The sequence below is a fragment of the Brienomyrus brachyistius genome, chromosome 12 (genome assembly GCF_023856365.1).
Source record: "Brienomyrus brachyistius isolate T26 chromosome 12, BBRACH_0.4, whole genome shotgun sequence".
Lineage (NCBI taxonomy): Eukaryota > Metazoa > Chordata > Actinopteri > Osteoglossiformes > Mormyridae > Brienomyrus > Brienomyrus brachyistius.
Window position 1 is genome coordinate 16933330 of NC_064544.1, and position 18281 is coordinate 16951610.

The window sequence follows — 18281 nt, forward strand, 5'->3', positions numbered from 1 at the left end:
CCCCCCTAATAATTTGGTTTCTTCCCACGGTCCAAAGACTATTTCTGAATTGAGGTGTATATGTGTGTGTGTCTGTGATGGGCCTGTTTCCTCTGCTGCCTGGGGTTGGCTCCCGGCTTCCTTGATGCCATTTACAGTTGGAAAATGGATAGATGGATGGATGGATGGATGGTATTTTCAAAACACTATAATCTCTGCAGTGAAGCTCTCGTTACACACCCAGTATGACTCTCACCCCTACACATGCACTCTGCTCTGTAGTCCTCCATCCACCCTTTCCAATCCTCATCCACCTTAATCTGATTATAGAGACAGGTGGTCATAGTTTATTAGCAGGGCAAACAGATTAGCTCTCACGCTCCAGCGGGACTGGCAGAAGGACGGCACATGCTACCGGCACCAGCCCGAAAGGGGCGTGCAGAAGCTGCACTGAGGAAGGAGCTGCACCAAGATCCGGAGGGAATTTTGTCAGACCAGACACCTTAATACGAAAATGGCACGTGATGGGGGGATGAAAAGCGACAGCAGAGTCACCTCCTGAGCTGCTGGATACCGTCAGGCATCGCGATCACCTGGTCCACCCTGAATAATCTTCGTTTTGGAATAGGGCTGCCTCAGCGTACAAGAGGTAATTTGGCAATATATACCTATACCGCAGCATTGAATTACTTGCTGAACCTGCACAGATACCAGTAAAGAAACTTTGGGGTGTGTGATAGACAGTGGACACTGAGATCTTCATATAGCTTTTTGGTGAAGAATGTCTACAAAGCACGCATTGTTCCAATCGTATATGAATGTTTTTGCCATATTTATATCAATAAAGTTGTGTAAATGTCATAATGTTTAATAGACACATTTGTATTTACTGTAGGCAAAGTTTTGGATATGTTCTTATTTAGAATAAATGTTTAGCAAAAAAAAGCATTATTTACATCAGGTACTCATTGTGTTGGTGTAATGTGATTTGCCGACGTGGCTGGATGGACAGCGGATGTGTGACAGTCTGCTGACCCAGGACAGATGGGAGATTAGGCTGGGGGTTCTCAGTCTCCGTCACAGGGACATCCACATCCAGCGATGGTTATATTCATGTAATTTCACATTTGCTGTTCAAGTCAAACAAGTTTGTCAGATCTTTGAGGGTAACTTTCAGCACAAGAATGGGTTGGTGAACATCATTTTGAATTTTAATGTCTTTTTAACTAAGGGCTGAAAGCTTTATACAAATACTAAACCAGTTCGGGAGACACTTAATTTTACTCTTACAGTGTTGGTGATTCATAATATGGCTTATCTGAGGTGTGAAACACCCCAATATGACATTATGTTAATTATTGATGAATATATGGAAATGTAATTCTTCCCTGAAATCATTTTAATATCAAAGACATATTAATTGTTTTCAGGGTTTCAACAGATTAATGGGCCAGTGTGTGTGAATATGCAAATGTGACTGATCCTGGATGATCACCAAGACCACCTTCTAAAGAATTGCTGATTGGCTGCCCCTCTACCTGTGCCACAATGCCATTGGCTGTGGATGAGACTGCAGGGGACCTTCCAGTAAGAGATCTCGGTCCAAGAGGAGGTCTCGTGCCTTCAGTGTATGGTGAGGCACATTCTGTATGTCTGCCAGTATATGCTTTCCAGTACCTACGTGTGATTGTGTATGTAAGTTACCTGCCGCTTTCTGCCAGCTTCCCCCAGAAATGTGACGTCAATGAGGAAGCCCCAGGTCATGAAGATAAAAGGTACGATGACGACAAAATGGAGTTTTACCATCAGCCTCCACAATTTAAATAAAATAATATTGATGTTGACTGTAAAATTTTACCAGATCGCTGGCCCATGTACCGTATGTCAAGAGAGCAGCTGGAGGACCAGTGCTCTCGCCTACAGGAGGAGAACACCGTCTTGAAACAGCACTGCCGCATGCAGGAGCGCAAGATGCGCAGGTGCTGACACGGAGAGATGGCACACGGCATGCTTTCTCAAGATGCATCAACGGCTGCCACTAGGTGTAAATTGATTTGGTTTCCAGCCTAAAACCCATTTGCGTCTCCCTAGATTGTCCACAAAGTTAATGCAGCTGCAGCAGAGGCATCCTGGGGCAGGCAGTGCCTGGGAGAAGGAATTGGATGAGACCGTGCAGGAGCTAGAGGCCCGCGTGGCCACGCTGGAGACCCAGAAGGAGGCGCTGCAGAGCAAGCTGGACCTGGCCAAGCAGCAATTCCTAGAGCTGGGGAACAGGGTCCATTCCCGAGTTAGAGGTCGGTGAAAGAATGCAAAAAATGGAAGCGAGAAGGAGATATAGTAACTTTCGGCGTTCTGTACTGATGATCGTCATTGAAGTTTCCCTGCTATAGTATGTACATATACATTTTTGTTTATATATGACAGCACATCAACATACCACTTCCTCCTTTGTCCTGTTAGGTCGAGTCCCGGACAGAAGTAGGGGGGTTCGGAGGGCTGCCCAGACTGCACCTCCCCACTGTGGACTCATTTCCCAGGCAGACAGTCATGGAGAGACAGGGAGGCTGTGAGTATGTTTGCCTGTGTTGTGTATGTGGCCTAGCTGTGGGCTTATACTAAAGGGGTTAACATTTGTGCAAAAGATTTGTATTAAGAGTCTAATTATTGTTCCTCGAGGGCCAAATGTTATGAACAACACAAAGCCTACAGGCCTCTGCCCCTGGGATTGTTCTCTCATTCTGGTTTAGATTTTTTCATATGCAGATAAAATCTGCCAAGCAGTGTGAGGGGTGACTATTATGGTCTAGACTTGGACCAAGGGCCACCTCTTGGGGACTGTTAGTCTAGCCTATCCATTCATTCATCTATTACCTGCTTCGTATTTGTGAGACCTCCCTCTCACCAGCCACCTCCTCCATCTCCACTGGGGAAATACCAAGATGTTCCCTGGCCAGCTAAGAGATATAATCTCTGGGTCTGCCCCGGAGTCTCCTAACCGTTGGACATGCGCAAAACACCTCCTCATTGAACCATCCAGGAGGCATCCTAGGTAGATGCTCCAGCCACCTCAACTGGCTCAATGCGGAGGAGAGGCAGCTCTACTTTGAGCCTCTACTGAATGCCTGAGCTCCTCACCCTATCTCTGCGGCTGAGCCCAGATGCTCTGCAAAAGAGACTAATTTCATGCTTGTGTCCAGGATCTCATTCTTTCTGTCACTACCTAAAACTCGGGACCTGCTGTAAATAGCAGGAGTAAATCTGACGGTTTGCCAGAATCTTTTTGAGGTTGATCAAAAGTCATTTCCTAGGGCCTCCCCAAACTCCTCCCACATCCATGTTTTTTGCTTCAGCAACTGTCAGATTGCCAGTACTTGTCAGCTGCTTCAGGACTCCCACCAGACAACCAATCTTGGAAGGCCTCCTACTCCAGCCTGACAGTTCCCTTTACCACTGGTGCCCATGAGCAGGTTTGGGGATTGCCACCGCGACAGGCATCAACAACCTTACGGCCACAGCTCTGCACAGCCACCTCAGCAATGGAGTCCCAGAAGGAGTCCCAGAAGGGTGGACCAACATTTTTCTTCAGGCTATGCCCAGCTGGGTACAGGCCCGGCCACCAGGCGCTCACCCTAGGCCTGGCTCCAGGGCAAAGCCCTAGTCTCCCCCATCATGAGAGTCTTATGAATTGCACTCACAGACCACTCACCCAGGACCAATTTGCCTTGGGAAACATATGGGAGACATAAATAGGCAATTTAGTCAATCAGTTTTTTCAGATCCATTCATCTATTTGCACCTCTTCTAGTGGCCTGCAGTTTGGCTTTGCAGTTTGGCTACCTCACCTTCTAAATTTGCTCCATATGCAACAGTCTCTCCACCTACCCCTGCAGTGCCACCAGCATGCAGCAGTCAAGGGTGGAGGAGCTAGAGCTGACTGCCCTGTCACTGACAGACGTGAGGGAGAGGGAGAGCGAGGTTACAGTGGCCTTGAGGGAGCTAAGGAGACAACAGGCTGATAACAACAGGTGTGTTGATGTCTGCATCTCTGCGCACATGTTCCTGCATGCTGATGTGTGTTCAGGATCTGTGCATGCATTATCCGTAGAGTAACAATCAGTTGCATACCAGCCATCACTTTAGTTCAGTATATATATATATATATATATATATATATATAAAAAAAATAATTCCCTTGTATCAGTACCATCACTTATCATCCCTTACTTTAGATGCATGTTAAAACATACCTTCTTGGAAACATGACTGTGTTCTGTTTTTGAAAAAATGCACTTTTATGAAGAATACTGTAATGATTTAGAAATGACTTATGCTATCAAATTATCAGAGTTCCGCCAATCTGCTAACCACTAATTAACAAAGCTAATGTTTTCCTTGACGGATTAGCATTTCCGCTAATTTTGAAAACCATTAGCAGACCAATTAACTTCTGCTAAGTTTAGTTCCATTAACTTTATATCTGCTAACATTTTTTGCCGGTAAAGGCACGGTCAAAAATATTTGTAAACCCTAGAATCATACATATTAGTTTTTGTCTGTTGTTAGTGTGTTTGCAACAGTCTATCTGGCACGATGTTGGTTGACTATATATAAACACAAGACATGATTGGTCAATAACTTATCTGATTTAAGGTAGTCTGGGCTAAATGTAAGTGTATGAAGTCCATTTAAACTGGGGTACTTTGAACTAAGCAGAAAACATGGGCCTGTACCATGAAACTGAATTTCTTGCTTAGCCAGATAACTTGTGAAATTAAAGGTGCCTTAGTTTAAATTGACTTTTTCTTTGTTTGTTGACATTTAGCCAGAGTACCTTAAATCTGACAAGTTATCCAGCTAGACAAGGAATCCTGCTTCATGATACAGGCCCTTGGCTGCATTTAATGGGTTTCTGGATTCTGTTTGACAGAGCTACAAACTAATAAAGAGCTGAGATCCAGGTAACCGTCGCTGTGTTTGTAGTCCCCAAGCGGCTACACTACAGGCAAAATGTCAGCATGAGCCAGTTTCGGAATAGGACTTCTCTATGTGTTTCAGGGCTTCAGAACCAAAAACCAAAGTAAAGTTAAATTCATACCATAAAAGTTAGCAGTTATATTTAGCGTCCACTAAATGTTTAGTGGTTTATCGGTTTAGTGTTGTCAAATTAAAACTTTGGAGTTAACGGATTAGCAGTCATCGAAGCTAACTTTTTGGCTGGCTGTGCCCACCACTGTATATTATGATAAAAACACTCCATTCATCTTTAAACTGGTGATCCTCATCAGGGTCGCAGGTGTTTTCATATCAATACATCAAAGGATGCAAGTAACTTAAAGGTATCTCAGTTACTACTCAAGTACAAATTATGTATAAATATAGTAACCGGATGAAATACATGACTGAATGATGACGGACACACTTCAAATCAGCACGTAACTAACACTTAGCTTCTGGTTAATTAATACATAAAATAAGAGTGTGCTACTATATTATTTGTGCCCCCTCAAGAAAAAGTGTTACTGAATATTGAATTAACTATAGATGGGTACCAATGCATGCATAAGGTACAACTCCACTCTGCCTGGCTAAACTCTGCCTATACATAGTCATGTGGAATTCAAGCCAGTGTTTTCCAGGTATTCATCCGTGCACCTGCCTCTGTGTGATGTACAGTACATTTATCTCCCTTCTGTTGCAGAGTGGCAATACAGGAAAACCTGGATGTGATTCACCTACAGAAACAGCTGGCAGATAAGGGAGCGGCCCTGCTAGTTATTCAGGAGAAGGTTAACGTGCTGCAGGAGGTAAGACCTGCCCAGAGAGTCAACATCAAGGCTCTGCCTGATACCAGTGTTTGCTTTGGAGGCAGTTTTTATAGACCACAAACATGCTCTCTGCACTCTGGCTTAATTGCAGTCTGTGGGGTACCTGTGTGTCAGCTGTGACTATTTAATTAGTTAACAGAATTGTTTTGATTTGCTTTTAAGCCCCTCCCACTCTGCCTTTCCTTTCCATGCAGTCATATGAAGCCAGGCTAGAAGAGGTAAGAAACACCAGACATACAATAAACACACAATGGAGTTTTCTCTCACTTTATCCAGTTATTACAGCTTGTGAGACACGTTGTCATTTAACATTATATCACTAAATAGGTTATTCATACTATACAGTATTTGTTTCCTTGAATGCATTTAAGCTGGTCGCACTAAAGTTGCCCGTTTGATGAAAGTTTTTTGTACAGTATATTCAGTTTTTGTTTTTGTATTAAAAATCTTTGCCAAAGAGTCAAAAGGCACTTAAGCAGTGTCAAGAGGCTCTTCTGGAGAAGGTGGGGGAACTAACAGAAGAGTTGAAACAAGAACGAGAGAAGACGTTAACTATGGAAGGCCAGCTGAGTACTGCCACGGTATCGGTGCAAGCTTTGGAGGAGGTACTGCAGCTTTTAAAATAGCCTCTATGCCGATGAGCATTTTTAAAAAATGAAATATTGGCAAGGAACCACAAATCCCCAAAATATTGTCCTAAAATATCCCATAAGAAAATGTTTCCGGACAATACAAAGAATCCCAACAAGTGGTCCCTGGTCTGAGAAAATAGCAAAGGACAAGATACTTTTTACAGTAAATATTGCCTTTGCGGGCAACACATGTAGGGAAATGAAGTGGATACAGTTGGAGTTAACTCAAGCATTATTAGTGCTTCATAAAAATAAAAGCATCATTTGTATAAAATAAAGAAATACACCATTCACAATTGATTGAAATGGTTTGTTCAAACATTTGGGGAAGCTGTATATTGTTATTCTACCTAAATGTTTCAAACATTTAACATTTTGAGTAGTCAAATTCTTACTGCAAAGTATCGGTTTTTCAAAATTATTATCAACCCTGAAACCAAACTGCCATGGCTGGTGTCAAAGGAGGATTGTATCCAAGACAAAGCACCTGACGTACACAAGGTATATGGTGGTTGATCACTGAAAGTTTGGGGCTGTTGTCGCTAGTGGTCCACGTTCATAATGAATATCATAAAGTACCAGGATATTGTCACGATCGGCGATAGCAGGTAAGGCGCACAGGCAGGCGAGCAGACAGGAAGCAGGCAGACAGGCGATTTACGGGGTAAACTAGGGTTTTAATAAGGGAATCGGAGAGTAGGAAACATCAGACGCTAACTAACATCAATGACAGACAAGGGATACAGGCAAGACTTGGACTTAAATACACAAGACGAAGCAAAATAACGAGACACAGCTGAGTACGATCAGGGAAGCACACGTGGATAATCAGGGGGGCGTGGCACACACGAGGATCGTACGAGCTGGGCGTGACATATTTTTTCCCGAAACCTGTTTGTCATTTGAGTCTTGGTCATAGACCTCAAACATGCATCCAGATCAAGAGAGAAATGGTTGTCCTCTACAGGGGCTGCAAATATTAAATGCAGGGGTGCCACATAAAACTTATGTATTCCTCAACAAAATGTTTTCTTTTTCATAAATTGTATTAAAATTACAGTATACACTTTCCCCAAATGTTCATGCAGGACATTAGAATCATTGTGTATGTTATTTATTTTGTACATTATTTTGTGCATTTTCATGAAGGGTGCCAAAAATTCTAGAGCTCATTGTAAGTTAATTCTACTTGAAGGGTGATTCATATTAGAGCTTCAGTTTAAGAACATATTAAGAACATAATGTAATTCATATCATGTATTGGTATCGGGGAATTAAAATTGGTTGAGTGTGCTTCCAAAGCCTTGTCTCCCTCTCTTTCCCTCAGTTCCAAGAACGAGTGGCTGACCTGGAAAGGGAGAGGAACCTGTTGAAGGACAGTTATGATGGACTTCTGGAAAGGTGAGTTTTTTTTTTGTATGAGCTGACGACCAAAAATTCTGATGTAATGATCTAGAACATTAAGAAGCATCATGTGAATTTTCTCTCCAAGATAGCATTTTCTCTAAAATATGCAGGCATATATATCCCTGCAAGTTGTTTCAGTGACCATTCCTCTCTTTTCAGTACTATCGCTGCCCGGGACCATCATAAAATGCACGAGGGCCAACTGGACAAGAACCAAATGCTGCAGGAGCAGACTTGGAGGGTGGAGATTCACAGACTGCATCAGGAGCTCAGAGCTGAGAGACAGGAGAAGGAGAGGCTAGAGGAGGAGTGCAAGAGAATACAGCAGGAGAACAACAGCACCAAAGAACTGCAGCAACAAGAGAGAAGTCAGTGAGACACCTCAGCTCATGAGCCCCACAGCGTGTGGGTCTTCATAAACCTACATGTGAAGGTTCCTGTGTTCTTCTGTGTCCATATGAGTGTGAAAGCATAGTTCCTTGGTATTTTATTAAATATTATGTATTTTTGTACATGCTTCAGTATCTCTGCATGCTTTAACTGAAGAACCTTCTGAGGTGTTTGAATCAAACTTGTTTATGTATTAGAAGAATGTCTATTTGTCAGGTATAATGGTTTAGTTCAATGAAGCAGGTGGAGCTGCATTGTGTCTTGCTGCATTGTGACTTGCTGCTTTGTGTCTTGCTCTTTATCTTTTTCTTCCTCTTTGTTTTACCATCCCTTTCCAAAAGACACCAAAGAGACCGAACAGGAAAAGCATGCTTCTCTGGAGAAGGAAGTCCTGCACTACAAAGAGATAGTGACATCACTGCAAGAGAAACTGGATTCAGTGGCTGAGGTACCAAGTCAAGACATAGTTCAGATAGTATTTGATACTCCCGACTCAGTTATTTGTATACAATGACGATAGTCCTCATTTAAATGTTTTATCTGTCTTCCTTCATGCCTCCCCTTTCTTCAGGCATTTGATATGAGCGTTGAGAACCTCAGTGAAACACTTTTGCAAATCAAGGTATACCCTGACTGAAGATGCAATTTTTAAATGTTCATCTGAAATATGCAGAGCCCCATTCATGACATAAAAATAAAAATTATATATCATGGGCACATTTTGCTAGTTTGTTCCCACAACGTGGGCACGATTTACTACAATCAGGGATAAAAAAAGTTAAGCACCAAGACGCCATAGTAGAAATTAAATGAATCTGTATGTGGTGAAAGGTCATGTGACTGTATCGCAACGGTTATAATATCAGATCAAATGGAGAACAGATTTGGCAGTATGGGCACACTGCTTGTATCTTTTCCTGTGGCAAGTTGGCCCACAGCTGTTGTAACTGCCCATTGGCAATGGGTCAGAGTTGGCATCCGAGCTGATCCCACACATGTTTGATTGGGGAAAGACTGGGGGACCTGGCTGGCCACTAGAGGACCTCATCATGCCACAGATCGCCCATAGACACACATGCTGTGTGTGGACAAGCCTTGTCTCGTTGAAAGACTGTACCAGGGTGTTGTCTCAGGAGGGGTAATACATGCGGACCCAGGATGTCACTGACGTAACGCTGTGCCGTCAGGGTCCCCCGAATCAGTACCAGACCAGATGTCATACCCTATGGCTCCCCACACCATGATGTCATACCCTATAGCTCAACACACCATGATGTCATACCCTATGGCTCCCCACACCATGATGTCATACCCTATGGCTCCCCACACCATGATGTCATACCCTATGGCTCACCACACCATGATGTCATACCCTATGGCTCCCCACACCATGATGCCAGGAGTAACCCTTTTGTGTCTTTCCACAACATTGGCAAGATTGATCCTTTCCTCTTGGCGCCACGATACACATACACAACGGTCATCCATGTGTTGTAGAGAGTCCAATACCTGTGTCTGGATGGCAGGTGCAGATATCACGTGGTTCTGTAATGCTTGCCGTACAATATGACAATCTTTCCTTGGTGTGGTCTGAACCATCACGACATGTGTGGGTGCCCTCACGTGCCCATTGGTTCCAACATGAGGCAACTGTGACATCTGCATGTTCTACTTCCGGGCAATTGCATGATATGACCACCTGGCCTCATGTAATCCCACAATCCCCTCTATCAAACACTGTCAAGTGCTGGTAATGCTGTCTAATGCATCTACGAGGCATCCTGTGTGTTTAGTGAATAGATGTGGCAGCTCCTTGCAAATCGAATCATTTACATGCCCATCGCTGGTCTGCATGTGTACCAAATCACATCCAAATCGGATCATTACCTCTGGGTGCTTAACTTTTTTTGTCACCGACTGTATTTTTTATCGTTATGTAATGAGCAGGGCTCTGTAGAAACGCGGTGTTACCACAGTAAACACAGGAGATTTGCGACAAAGAGTGTTCCAGGCTTTTCTTTCACTATTCAAGAAATTCAGGCTCATGTATGAAGCGGAGGAACGACTGCGCTTTCTGGGTGACGATGGGAAGGTGCAGGAGGGGCGTAGAGAGCTGGCGGACGTGCGGGCTGCACACGCAGAGACTGTGTTGGAGCTGCGGAAGACCAGAGAGATGCTGCTTCTGCAGAGCCGCATCAGCAAGGATTTCCAGGTGCAACACAAACACACAAAAAAGCCAAAGAACATGCTTCTGTATGTATACACCAGTGGCATTACCAGGATGCCATTCTGGGGTGGGCATTTGGTATGTTGGGTGGGCACTGGTGTTTGGATTGTGTAAGAGGTCTTGGGGAGTCCCCTAGTGGGCAGTCCAATAATGACATGAAAGGGCGACAACATAAATGTTCAAAAGAGGTCTCTAACCTTATTTACACTAGAAGATAGTTCTACAAATATGATAACTGGCAGAGGAACATATAATACACAATTATATTTGTTAGTAGGGGTTTGAGGGGGTGAATGCAGTGGAGTGATTCTATTAAATCACTGATTACTGGTTATACTTGGTCTGTCTCTGATGGGTGGACACACACACGCACTGGCACACACACACACATCTGTGTACAGATATGGTCATGGTTAGATATGACAAAACATGGCCATACCTTCATACGTCTTTTATATGTATTTTGGAGCTGACTAGTTTTTCTTCACTGCCAGGCTGAGTTGAACATCGTCAAGGAGAGAGCAGAGCGAGAGCGAGAAGAAAGCCAGAGGAGGACAGCAGAGACAGACAGACAGCTGGAAAGAAGAGCCCAGAGAATCACTACTTTACAGGGTGACAGTAATGTGCTTTTAATAACTGCTCTGCAATGTGATTCATTACTTTTAATAAAAACTTTACAAGACTTCTGTACAGGGCAAGTGAAGAAAATGAAACGTCTTTTCCATTTTATATAGATATCCTAAAGTGTGGGTTCTGCAAGGTCTCCGGGAGGCTGAGAACCACAGCTGGACCTGAGGTGAAAGAATCTTCTATCGTTCATGAGACTTTACAGCTGTTCTATCTGTTCCTGTCCCACTTTCAGCTCAGCTCAAGGACTTGGCCTACAGCCCCAGGAGCTATAAACGGACCATTCCACTTCAGTACAACTGGGCTGGGGGTGGCCAAGAGGAAGGGGAGGATGACCTGATCTTTGGGCAGCTGCAGCCTGGAGAGTCCCTGCTAGAGATTCACCTGAGCGGAGCCAGTTTCACATCTGCGGGGCTCCGGGCCATGACACAAAGCTCGGAGCCCAGTGAGCGTGAAGCCTCTGGCCAGAAGGTCATGACCTTTTGCACCTATGCCCTTTTGGACTTCGAAATGCACTCCACTCCTCTGGTGTCAGGAGTGCAACCCAATTACGGCTTCACCTCCCACTACCCGCTCTCCCCGCTGGACTTCGAAAAGCTGGGAGAGGCAGATGGAAGAATCAGGGCAGAGCTGCACCAGGCACTTGGCGGGATTCAATTCAGAACTTGCGGTGATGGTTGGATCCCACTGTCTGGAGCCATGGAGAAGAGAGGCGAGCGAGTGGAAGGGAAAGCCAATATTACAGGTCGAGATGAAACACCCTGAGTTCAGATTGAGATATTTGAAAGTAATTTTCAATTTTAGTTTAGGTTATAGTAATGCAGCTCATCTCTGTATTGATGCACTGTATGTTAATAATACAGTTATGTGCTTAACCCTTTACAGATGTGCGGGGTGAGACTATCGGGATTCTGGAGTTCTGGGTACGCGTCTACCCACCTGTGCAGCCGACTCGCAGCCTGGGAGACAGACAGACTTTGCCGAGTGCTCACTCCCAGGGGGCTTTGAGCTGGCAAGGCAACGTCAGAGAGGTAATAGCGTTCATTGTGTTAAATATTCTGTAATGAATGACAGCCATGACAATAATGTGCATAGTATTTTTGTTATACCTGCTTTATACTGGTAACACAGAATTCTTCCGTTGCTACTAGTTTACTCTGTTTGTACTTGTTGAACAGCTATTACTTAGTGTTGCTCTCTGCTGCAGGAAATGTATGACTTTGGCGGAGGAATTCCTAACGAGCTGGAAGTGGTGCTGGAGCGATGCGTTGACCTCAGTGCACATTGGCCTGGACTACTTCCAGATGCCTACCTGCTCTACCGTCTCTATGATCTGCCGCCACATGTCTCTCCGACCATCCCTTGCTGCACAAACCCTGTGTTCAATGACTCAGCGTCTTACCCACTGGCGATGACCCAAGACGTGCTGGCCTACCTGCATAGTAACAGTCTGTGGGTCTATGTGTTTGATGACCGTGATGACCCGCTTCCTCCATCCTATCTAGCCAAGACACCCATCCCACTGCGGCCATTGTCAGTTGGCAGACAAGTGAGAGGTATGTACTTTCATTTTACTTACTGCCTACCTTCACTCGGGGTATAGCTTTTTTGTGCCAGTTTCTCCACTTTGCGATTATTTCTTGTCAGGTGACTTCCTGCTGGCTTTTATTCTTGTTAGGTGACTTTGTGCTTAGAGATTCTGGAGGCAGACCAAGAGGCATGGTCAGAGTGTCCCTCCGATGGAAGTACCCTTTACAGTCACCAGAGGTATCTCAAACAACAAAGGCAATTGACAGAGAGGAACAAGAAAGACCCACTGCCAAGCCTAGGGTGAAGCACTGCATGTGTTTGTTGGCCATCAGTTTAAGCGATTGTACATAAGCCAGATAGTATGCATGTTAAATTTGGTTGTGTTATAGTGTGCTGCCAATGATGTGAAAAGTGAGTTTTCAAGGTTACTGTCTAAAGTGATTCCAGACATTGCAAGCTGGACAAATGGGAGGGTAGAACAATTTTTCTCAAGACCCCTCAGTTAGGGTCATTTGGTGGTGTAAAGCAGACACCGTATCTAGAAGTTACATGTCTCTAGGGCATTGGTTTCCCTGTGGAAAGACAGTGGCTCTAGGGGTACTTCAAGGGAAGTGCCTTTTCCATACATTTTTTGGCAAAAATAACTTTCATTTACAAGTTGCAAGTCTTCCACAGTCTTTGCAGAATCGTCCAGGCCAATGGTGTTAAAACTTAAGTGGCTCCCTGACCAGATCAACATTGCCAAAAGAGCTTCGGATTTTATGGAAATAGTTCTTATATGTCACATGACCTTCAGTTCTCCCTATACTGTGTTACTGTCTTCCGGATTGTAGTTTCTTTCTGCAGTAAAAAAGACGAATTGCTGTCTCTAAAATGTCCACAGTGTATGTGCTGGTTGGAAGATGGATGTGCGTATATAAGTTTGTTTCACTTTTGCTTCCTGTTTGTCAGTCTAAGACAGGCCTCCCCAAACGTGAAATGGTTTACAGAGACTCCCATACACCGGTCAGTCACACACACTCTTCTTTCTATTACAGATACAAACCCAGACACATTTGTTCCGGCTAACTTTCAGATATATAACTGCATTTGCATTCTCTTTCACATACACATTCAGTGGAAATTAAATCTTGTGCATGTATACATGGTGTATGGCTTTTGTTTAATGTTTTCTGGTTGATTATATAACACCTTCCTCTCTTTCTCTAGTCCAGACCTCTGTCAGCTGTCTTGAGACGGCCGCGAAGTAGCCCCTTTAATGCATCTGAACCAGAGAGAGGCCCCTCTCGTTGGTCAGCGGACCCTGCGATGCCCTGCCTCATGTCTGGGGGAGATCAAGTCACATCCCTGCAGTCACCTGCCAGAAGGCGAACCTCACGCCTGAGGTCACATGGCCTGGTGCGAGGAAAACCTCAGCCTACTTCTCTACGTCCTGCAAACAGCCCAATTACTGAATTCCAACACAAGGTGATCAAGACTTGTTTAAATGCATATGGCCATGAACTGAACTGGGCCACTTTTCATTACAGCACTCCTAGAATCTCTTCTACATGCAAAAAGAACCACCAGCCCAACCCAAAGAGAATCAAAGAGAGCTTGACATGAAAGGGGTAAAATTGAGGAGCGTAGAGATGGAAATCACAAGAATAACAGGAAAACCGAAGTAATGCGAAACATTAACACTAACAAGAAAAGCTTAGGTAGGATTAAGAAAGCGAGATTTGGAGGAGTGAGGAGCACAGAAAATAGCATTGAATAAGGAATAAAGACAAAAGGACTAGAGAGCTGGAGGACCTAAACATAACAGCAGAAACTTTACAAGCCCAATATGCAATCATCCAAACAGGAAGGTCCGTCCGTAGAGGACGAAGCAGGAACAAACACTCTTATGGGAGGAGAGGATGAAGAAGAGGAGTGTGGGAGAAATGAAAAAGGTGATTACCTTGCAGTTCATTATACTTTTGTTGGTAACTTCATTGTTTTTCTGGTTCAGCTCAGATTGAAAAAATAATAAACAAACAGATTGATTCATTATTTATTTATCGATCTCAAGCTTCTTTTCATGCTGATTCATAAATAGTTTTTCCATAAATAGTTCATATGGACAGTGATATCACTGAATCCAGTGAATCAAGAGCATCCTCTGACAGTGATATCATCATAATACCAAAGCCATCTCAGCTGCATGTGGAGGTAAGGGGTCTGGAGTTGTGCTCAATAGAGAAGTACAACAAGAATATTATACTTCTTACAAGTACAGAAAAAATTAGCCCTAGTTATTTTCTCATTATCTCAATACCAAATTAGTACAGTATAATGTTTAGTATTTAATCTGTAAAGATTAACATTTTTGTTTCTTCATTCTTCCCCAGGAAAATAAACTGCATGTGGAGATTCTCTCTCTCTCTTTTCATCCCACCTCCCATGTTGCTCTTGACCAATCAGTGCAACAAGTTTATGTTGAGTACCGCCTATTCGGGGTTCCCATGGAAACCACAGAGACGCCTATGTCTCTTCGGAAACCAGCTTGTGGAGAAGAAATACATTACAACTTCACAAGAGGTGTGTGTATGTGTTTCAGTGTAATAGTAACCAGATTAGTATCCTTAAAGCTTTAGTTAATGTAGCCTTCATCGTGAGACCTATCAGTTTATTAGAGATATTCTTAGTGTCACAGCTACGCCCTGGGTGCATTAGATCAGTGTTTCTCAACCTGTTCCTTGGGGAGCAGAGGTGGACAAAGTACACAGCCTCATTACTCAAGTCAAAATGTAGATGCTCCTGATCAAATATTACTCTGATACAAGTTAAAGTTGTTTGGTCAAATTTTTACTTGAGTTAAAGTACTAGAGTAATTGCTTTTTTTGTTGCCACGATGCATTGTTAATCTACTGAATGCATTCACTTGTGGAAAGCTTTGGAATATGCTACAATGCCAATAGCAGGGCTCTTCAAAGCTGGACCTCAATTCCAAATCCAGGTCTCCTTTTCAGTTCTCCCAGCTAGTTTACGGATCCTGATTGACCACAGGGGCTTCACACCTGGATCACAGGATAAGGAATGCTGGAAAATCAGCAGTATTTTGCCATTGTAGACCATGATTTGAATAACCCTAGCTTATATTAACACAACTGAATCGAATTTAAATTTGAATTTAATGTAAGACCCCCCCAGTTCTGTTCAGACCCAGTTCTGGCAGTTGTATGTGTGTGCGTGCATCAGGCAGATGATGAGAGAAACTGCTGTAGATATAACTTCCTGAAAAAATAAAAAATAAACAAAACTAACAACCCAGTTACATACCTCTGGCTTTATAACTGTCCAACAGCAACTTGACTGACAGCGTAGGAGTACTTCACTGTGATTGTTTTTTCTCCTGCCACGAACAGAATAGGATTTTAGAAAAGAAAATTCTTCCACTGACTTCAAAGTAATGAGTAACATGAATCTTCATAGAGTCAAAAGCACAATATTTGTTTTACAAATGAAGTGGAGCAGAAGTTATACATTTCCAAAAAATTGGTACTCAAGAATGTGTGAAGTACAAATACCTGAAAAATGTGCTTAAGAACAGTATTTAAGTAAATACCCTTTGTTACGCTCAACATTTTTGCTACTCTCAGCTTCCTGCCAGACAGTTCGCATTTTTGCTCCCTCCCAGCACCCATAGGGAGCAAAAACATTAGGGAAGTAGGGAGCAAAAACATGTATTGCCCATGGGTCCCCAAGGATCGGTTTGAACACTGTTTTAGATAACAACAACAGTCCTGGAGGCCACTATGGGAGATTTCGTAATTGCTTTGATATCGCACAAGTTACTGTTCATAAGTCCTTGCCTATACTTTGCTGAAGAATACAAAGACCTGGATTCTGTTGAAAGCCCAAATATCTCTAAGCTTTGTTCATAATTCACTGCTTTTCTCTCTCAGTCCTGTGCACAGCGCTCTATCTAACCAACTGAATGGGGGATGAAGAAAATGGACAGACCTTCTCCACACGTTCACTCATGTCTTAGTCCATCCTTTGAAACCTCCTTTTCTCTCTCAATCAGTGATCTATGTGGACAGGGCAGAGGCAGCACCCCTCAGACAGTATCTCTACACTATGCTGGAGGGCACTGACCCCAACCATGGAAGGTACCTTGTGAGTCTGTGTTGGTTTTTTTGTGGTGGGGAGCTGTTAAGTTCGTTATTCAGTAGATATCTACTTTGTCATCCGGCTGAAACTTGTTTCCATCCAGATTGAAGTTCACAGTGGTGAGTGAGCCAATGGATGAGCAGGAGGAGGAGTGTGTGGATATTGGCCATGCCTACCTAGATTTGCAGGAACTTCTGCTGACAGGAAATGATGTCATTGAGCGCAAAATTGACAGTGAGAGTCCCCTCAGTTTATTATGTCTCACCGGTAATGAAGATACTCTGGGAAAATGGTATGTTATGGTATTACTCTTTTTGTCTGTTTCACCCCACCCTTGTTTTCTGATTTGTCTCCCAGTTTACAGTGTGGGTGAAGATCTGGAGGTGGTGGGCAAGCTGAAGGTATCTCTGGAAGCAGCTCAGACTCTTACAGGAATTTACTGGGAGTATCGTAACTTGAGAGAAAGAGAGGATGAGCAGAAAAAAGCTGAGGAAGGAAACACTGAAGCAGAAGATATGGAGCCTCTTCAATCGGAGAAGGATGATGAGGCCGATGACCATAACAGATAAATATTGACGTGCTACCTGGAAAGTGCTTATGTGATGCTGTTTGAAAGTAAAACAGACTGAATTTTAAAAAGAAACACTTAGTCAGAGTTAAGATACTCAATTGAATCAATTGTCAGTTATACAGCATCCAAAGGAGATAATGCCCACATTTAGAAAATATATAATGTCAGTTAATTAGTAGTACCCATAATGTGACACAACTGGTGCTTCCTCTATGAGACAATAAAATGGCTTAAATTAGAGCAGTGAAAGAATCATAATGCATCTGCTCTGCTATTTGTGAAGCTGGGTTTTTTTAACCAGAAAGAATCAGAAAAGCAACCTAACCTGCAGACCCAAATTCTATAAATGATTCAATCCAAAATAGATAACAGCAGGTATTTTTGACCAGTACAAGAAATCCAGTTAGCTCGCTGGATCTGAGAGTGAGGAAGGACGGATAGAACAGCCATGTGATTCTCTACACTATGTGATTCGAGCACACCAGTGGGAATCTGCCAAAATCTATTACAAATTATAGCGGAAATCAATGTTTTACATGCCGATTTGCAATTATTTACCACCACTGTAAGATTGTTTTCTGGTAAATGTGAGACTGCCCTACGCAGCCACTCGCCCTGTACATTTAAGTTCTAAATCCACATATTCTCAATTTGTTGGAGAGGAAAAACACGTATACATGGAATTTTTCCTGTTAACCCTGCTATACATTGACTTACAGGATAAAGAGCAAATTCAAGAAAATAATAAAGAAACTCATTTTACCTAAACTCGGGGATAGGCCCACACAGTATAAAAATAAAAAATTTGGACCAACAGTTGCCCAGTAAGATCAGTAATAGAATAAGCTTAATATGGTTTGTGCTTTATACATTATCTTAGGAACACTCAAGGTTACTACAGCATCTCCCAGTGACTTGACCACCCACCAGAACAAATTATGCCTGGCAAAATAATG

The 18281-nt window shown here is 43.2% G+C and overlaps 1 protein-coding gene across 1 annotated transcript; it reads left to right on the forward strand.

Annotated features, from left to right (window-relative positions):
- The first annotated feature begins 437 nt into the window (after nucleotides 1-437).
- On the forward strand, nucleotides 438-18129 carry rpgrip1 (RPGR interacting protein 1). Its single transcript, XM_048971679.1, has 29 exons — nucleotides 438-628; nucleotides 1410-1612; nucleotides 1701-1754; nucleotides 1841-1958; nucleotides 2071-2273; nucleotides 2440-2545; nucleotides 3870-4004; nucleotides 5678-5783; nucleotides 5999-6022; nucleotides 6263-6409; nucleotides 7764-7837; nucleotides 8003-8211; nucleotides 8575-8681; nucleotides 8805-8855; nucleotides 10266-10445; nucleotides 10955-11072; nucleotides 11323-11832; nucleotides 11973-12118; nucleotides 12295-12643; nucleotides 12766-12965; nucleotides 13007-13041; nucleotides 13472-13622; nucleotides 13827-14084; nucleotides 14464-14551; nucleotides 14713-14810; nucleotides 14990-15179; nucleotides 16669-16753; nucleotides 16858-16988; nucleotides 17112-18129. Exons 2-29 carry the CDS (start codon nucleotides 1528-1530, stop codon nucleotides 17321-17323), a joined length of 4170 nt encoding a protein of 1389 aa, XP_048827636.1. The 5' UTR covers nucleotides 438-628; nucleotides 1410-1527; the 3' UTR covers nucleotides 17324-18129.
- Nucleotides 18130-18281: the final 152 nt, after the last annotated feature.

Coding starts and splice junctions, on each gene's coding strand:
- rpgrip1 (XM_048971679.1), top strand. CDS start 1,528: ATGCCATTGGCTGTGGATGAGACTGCAGGGGACCTTCCAGTAAGAGAT. Junction 10,446..10,954: donor GCATCAGCAAGGATTTCCAG/GTGCAACACAAA, acceptor CTTCACTGCCAG/GCTGAGTTGAACATCGTCAA. Junction 14,085..14,463: donor TTACTGAATTCCAACACAAG/GTGATCAAGACT, acceptor TCATCCAAACAG/GAAGGTCCGTCCGTAGAGGA.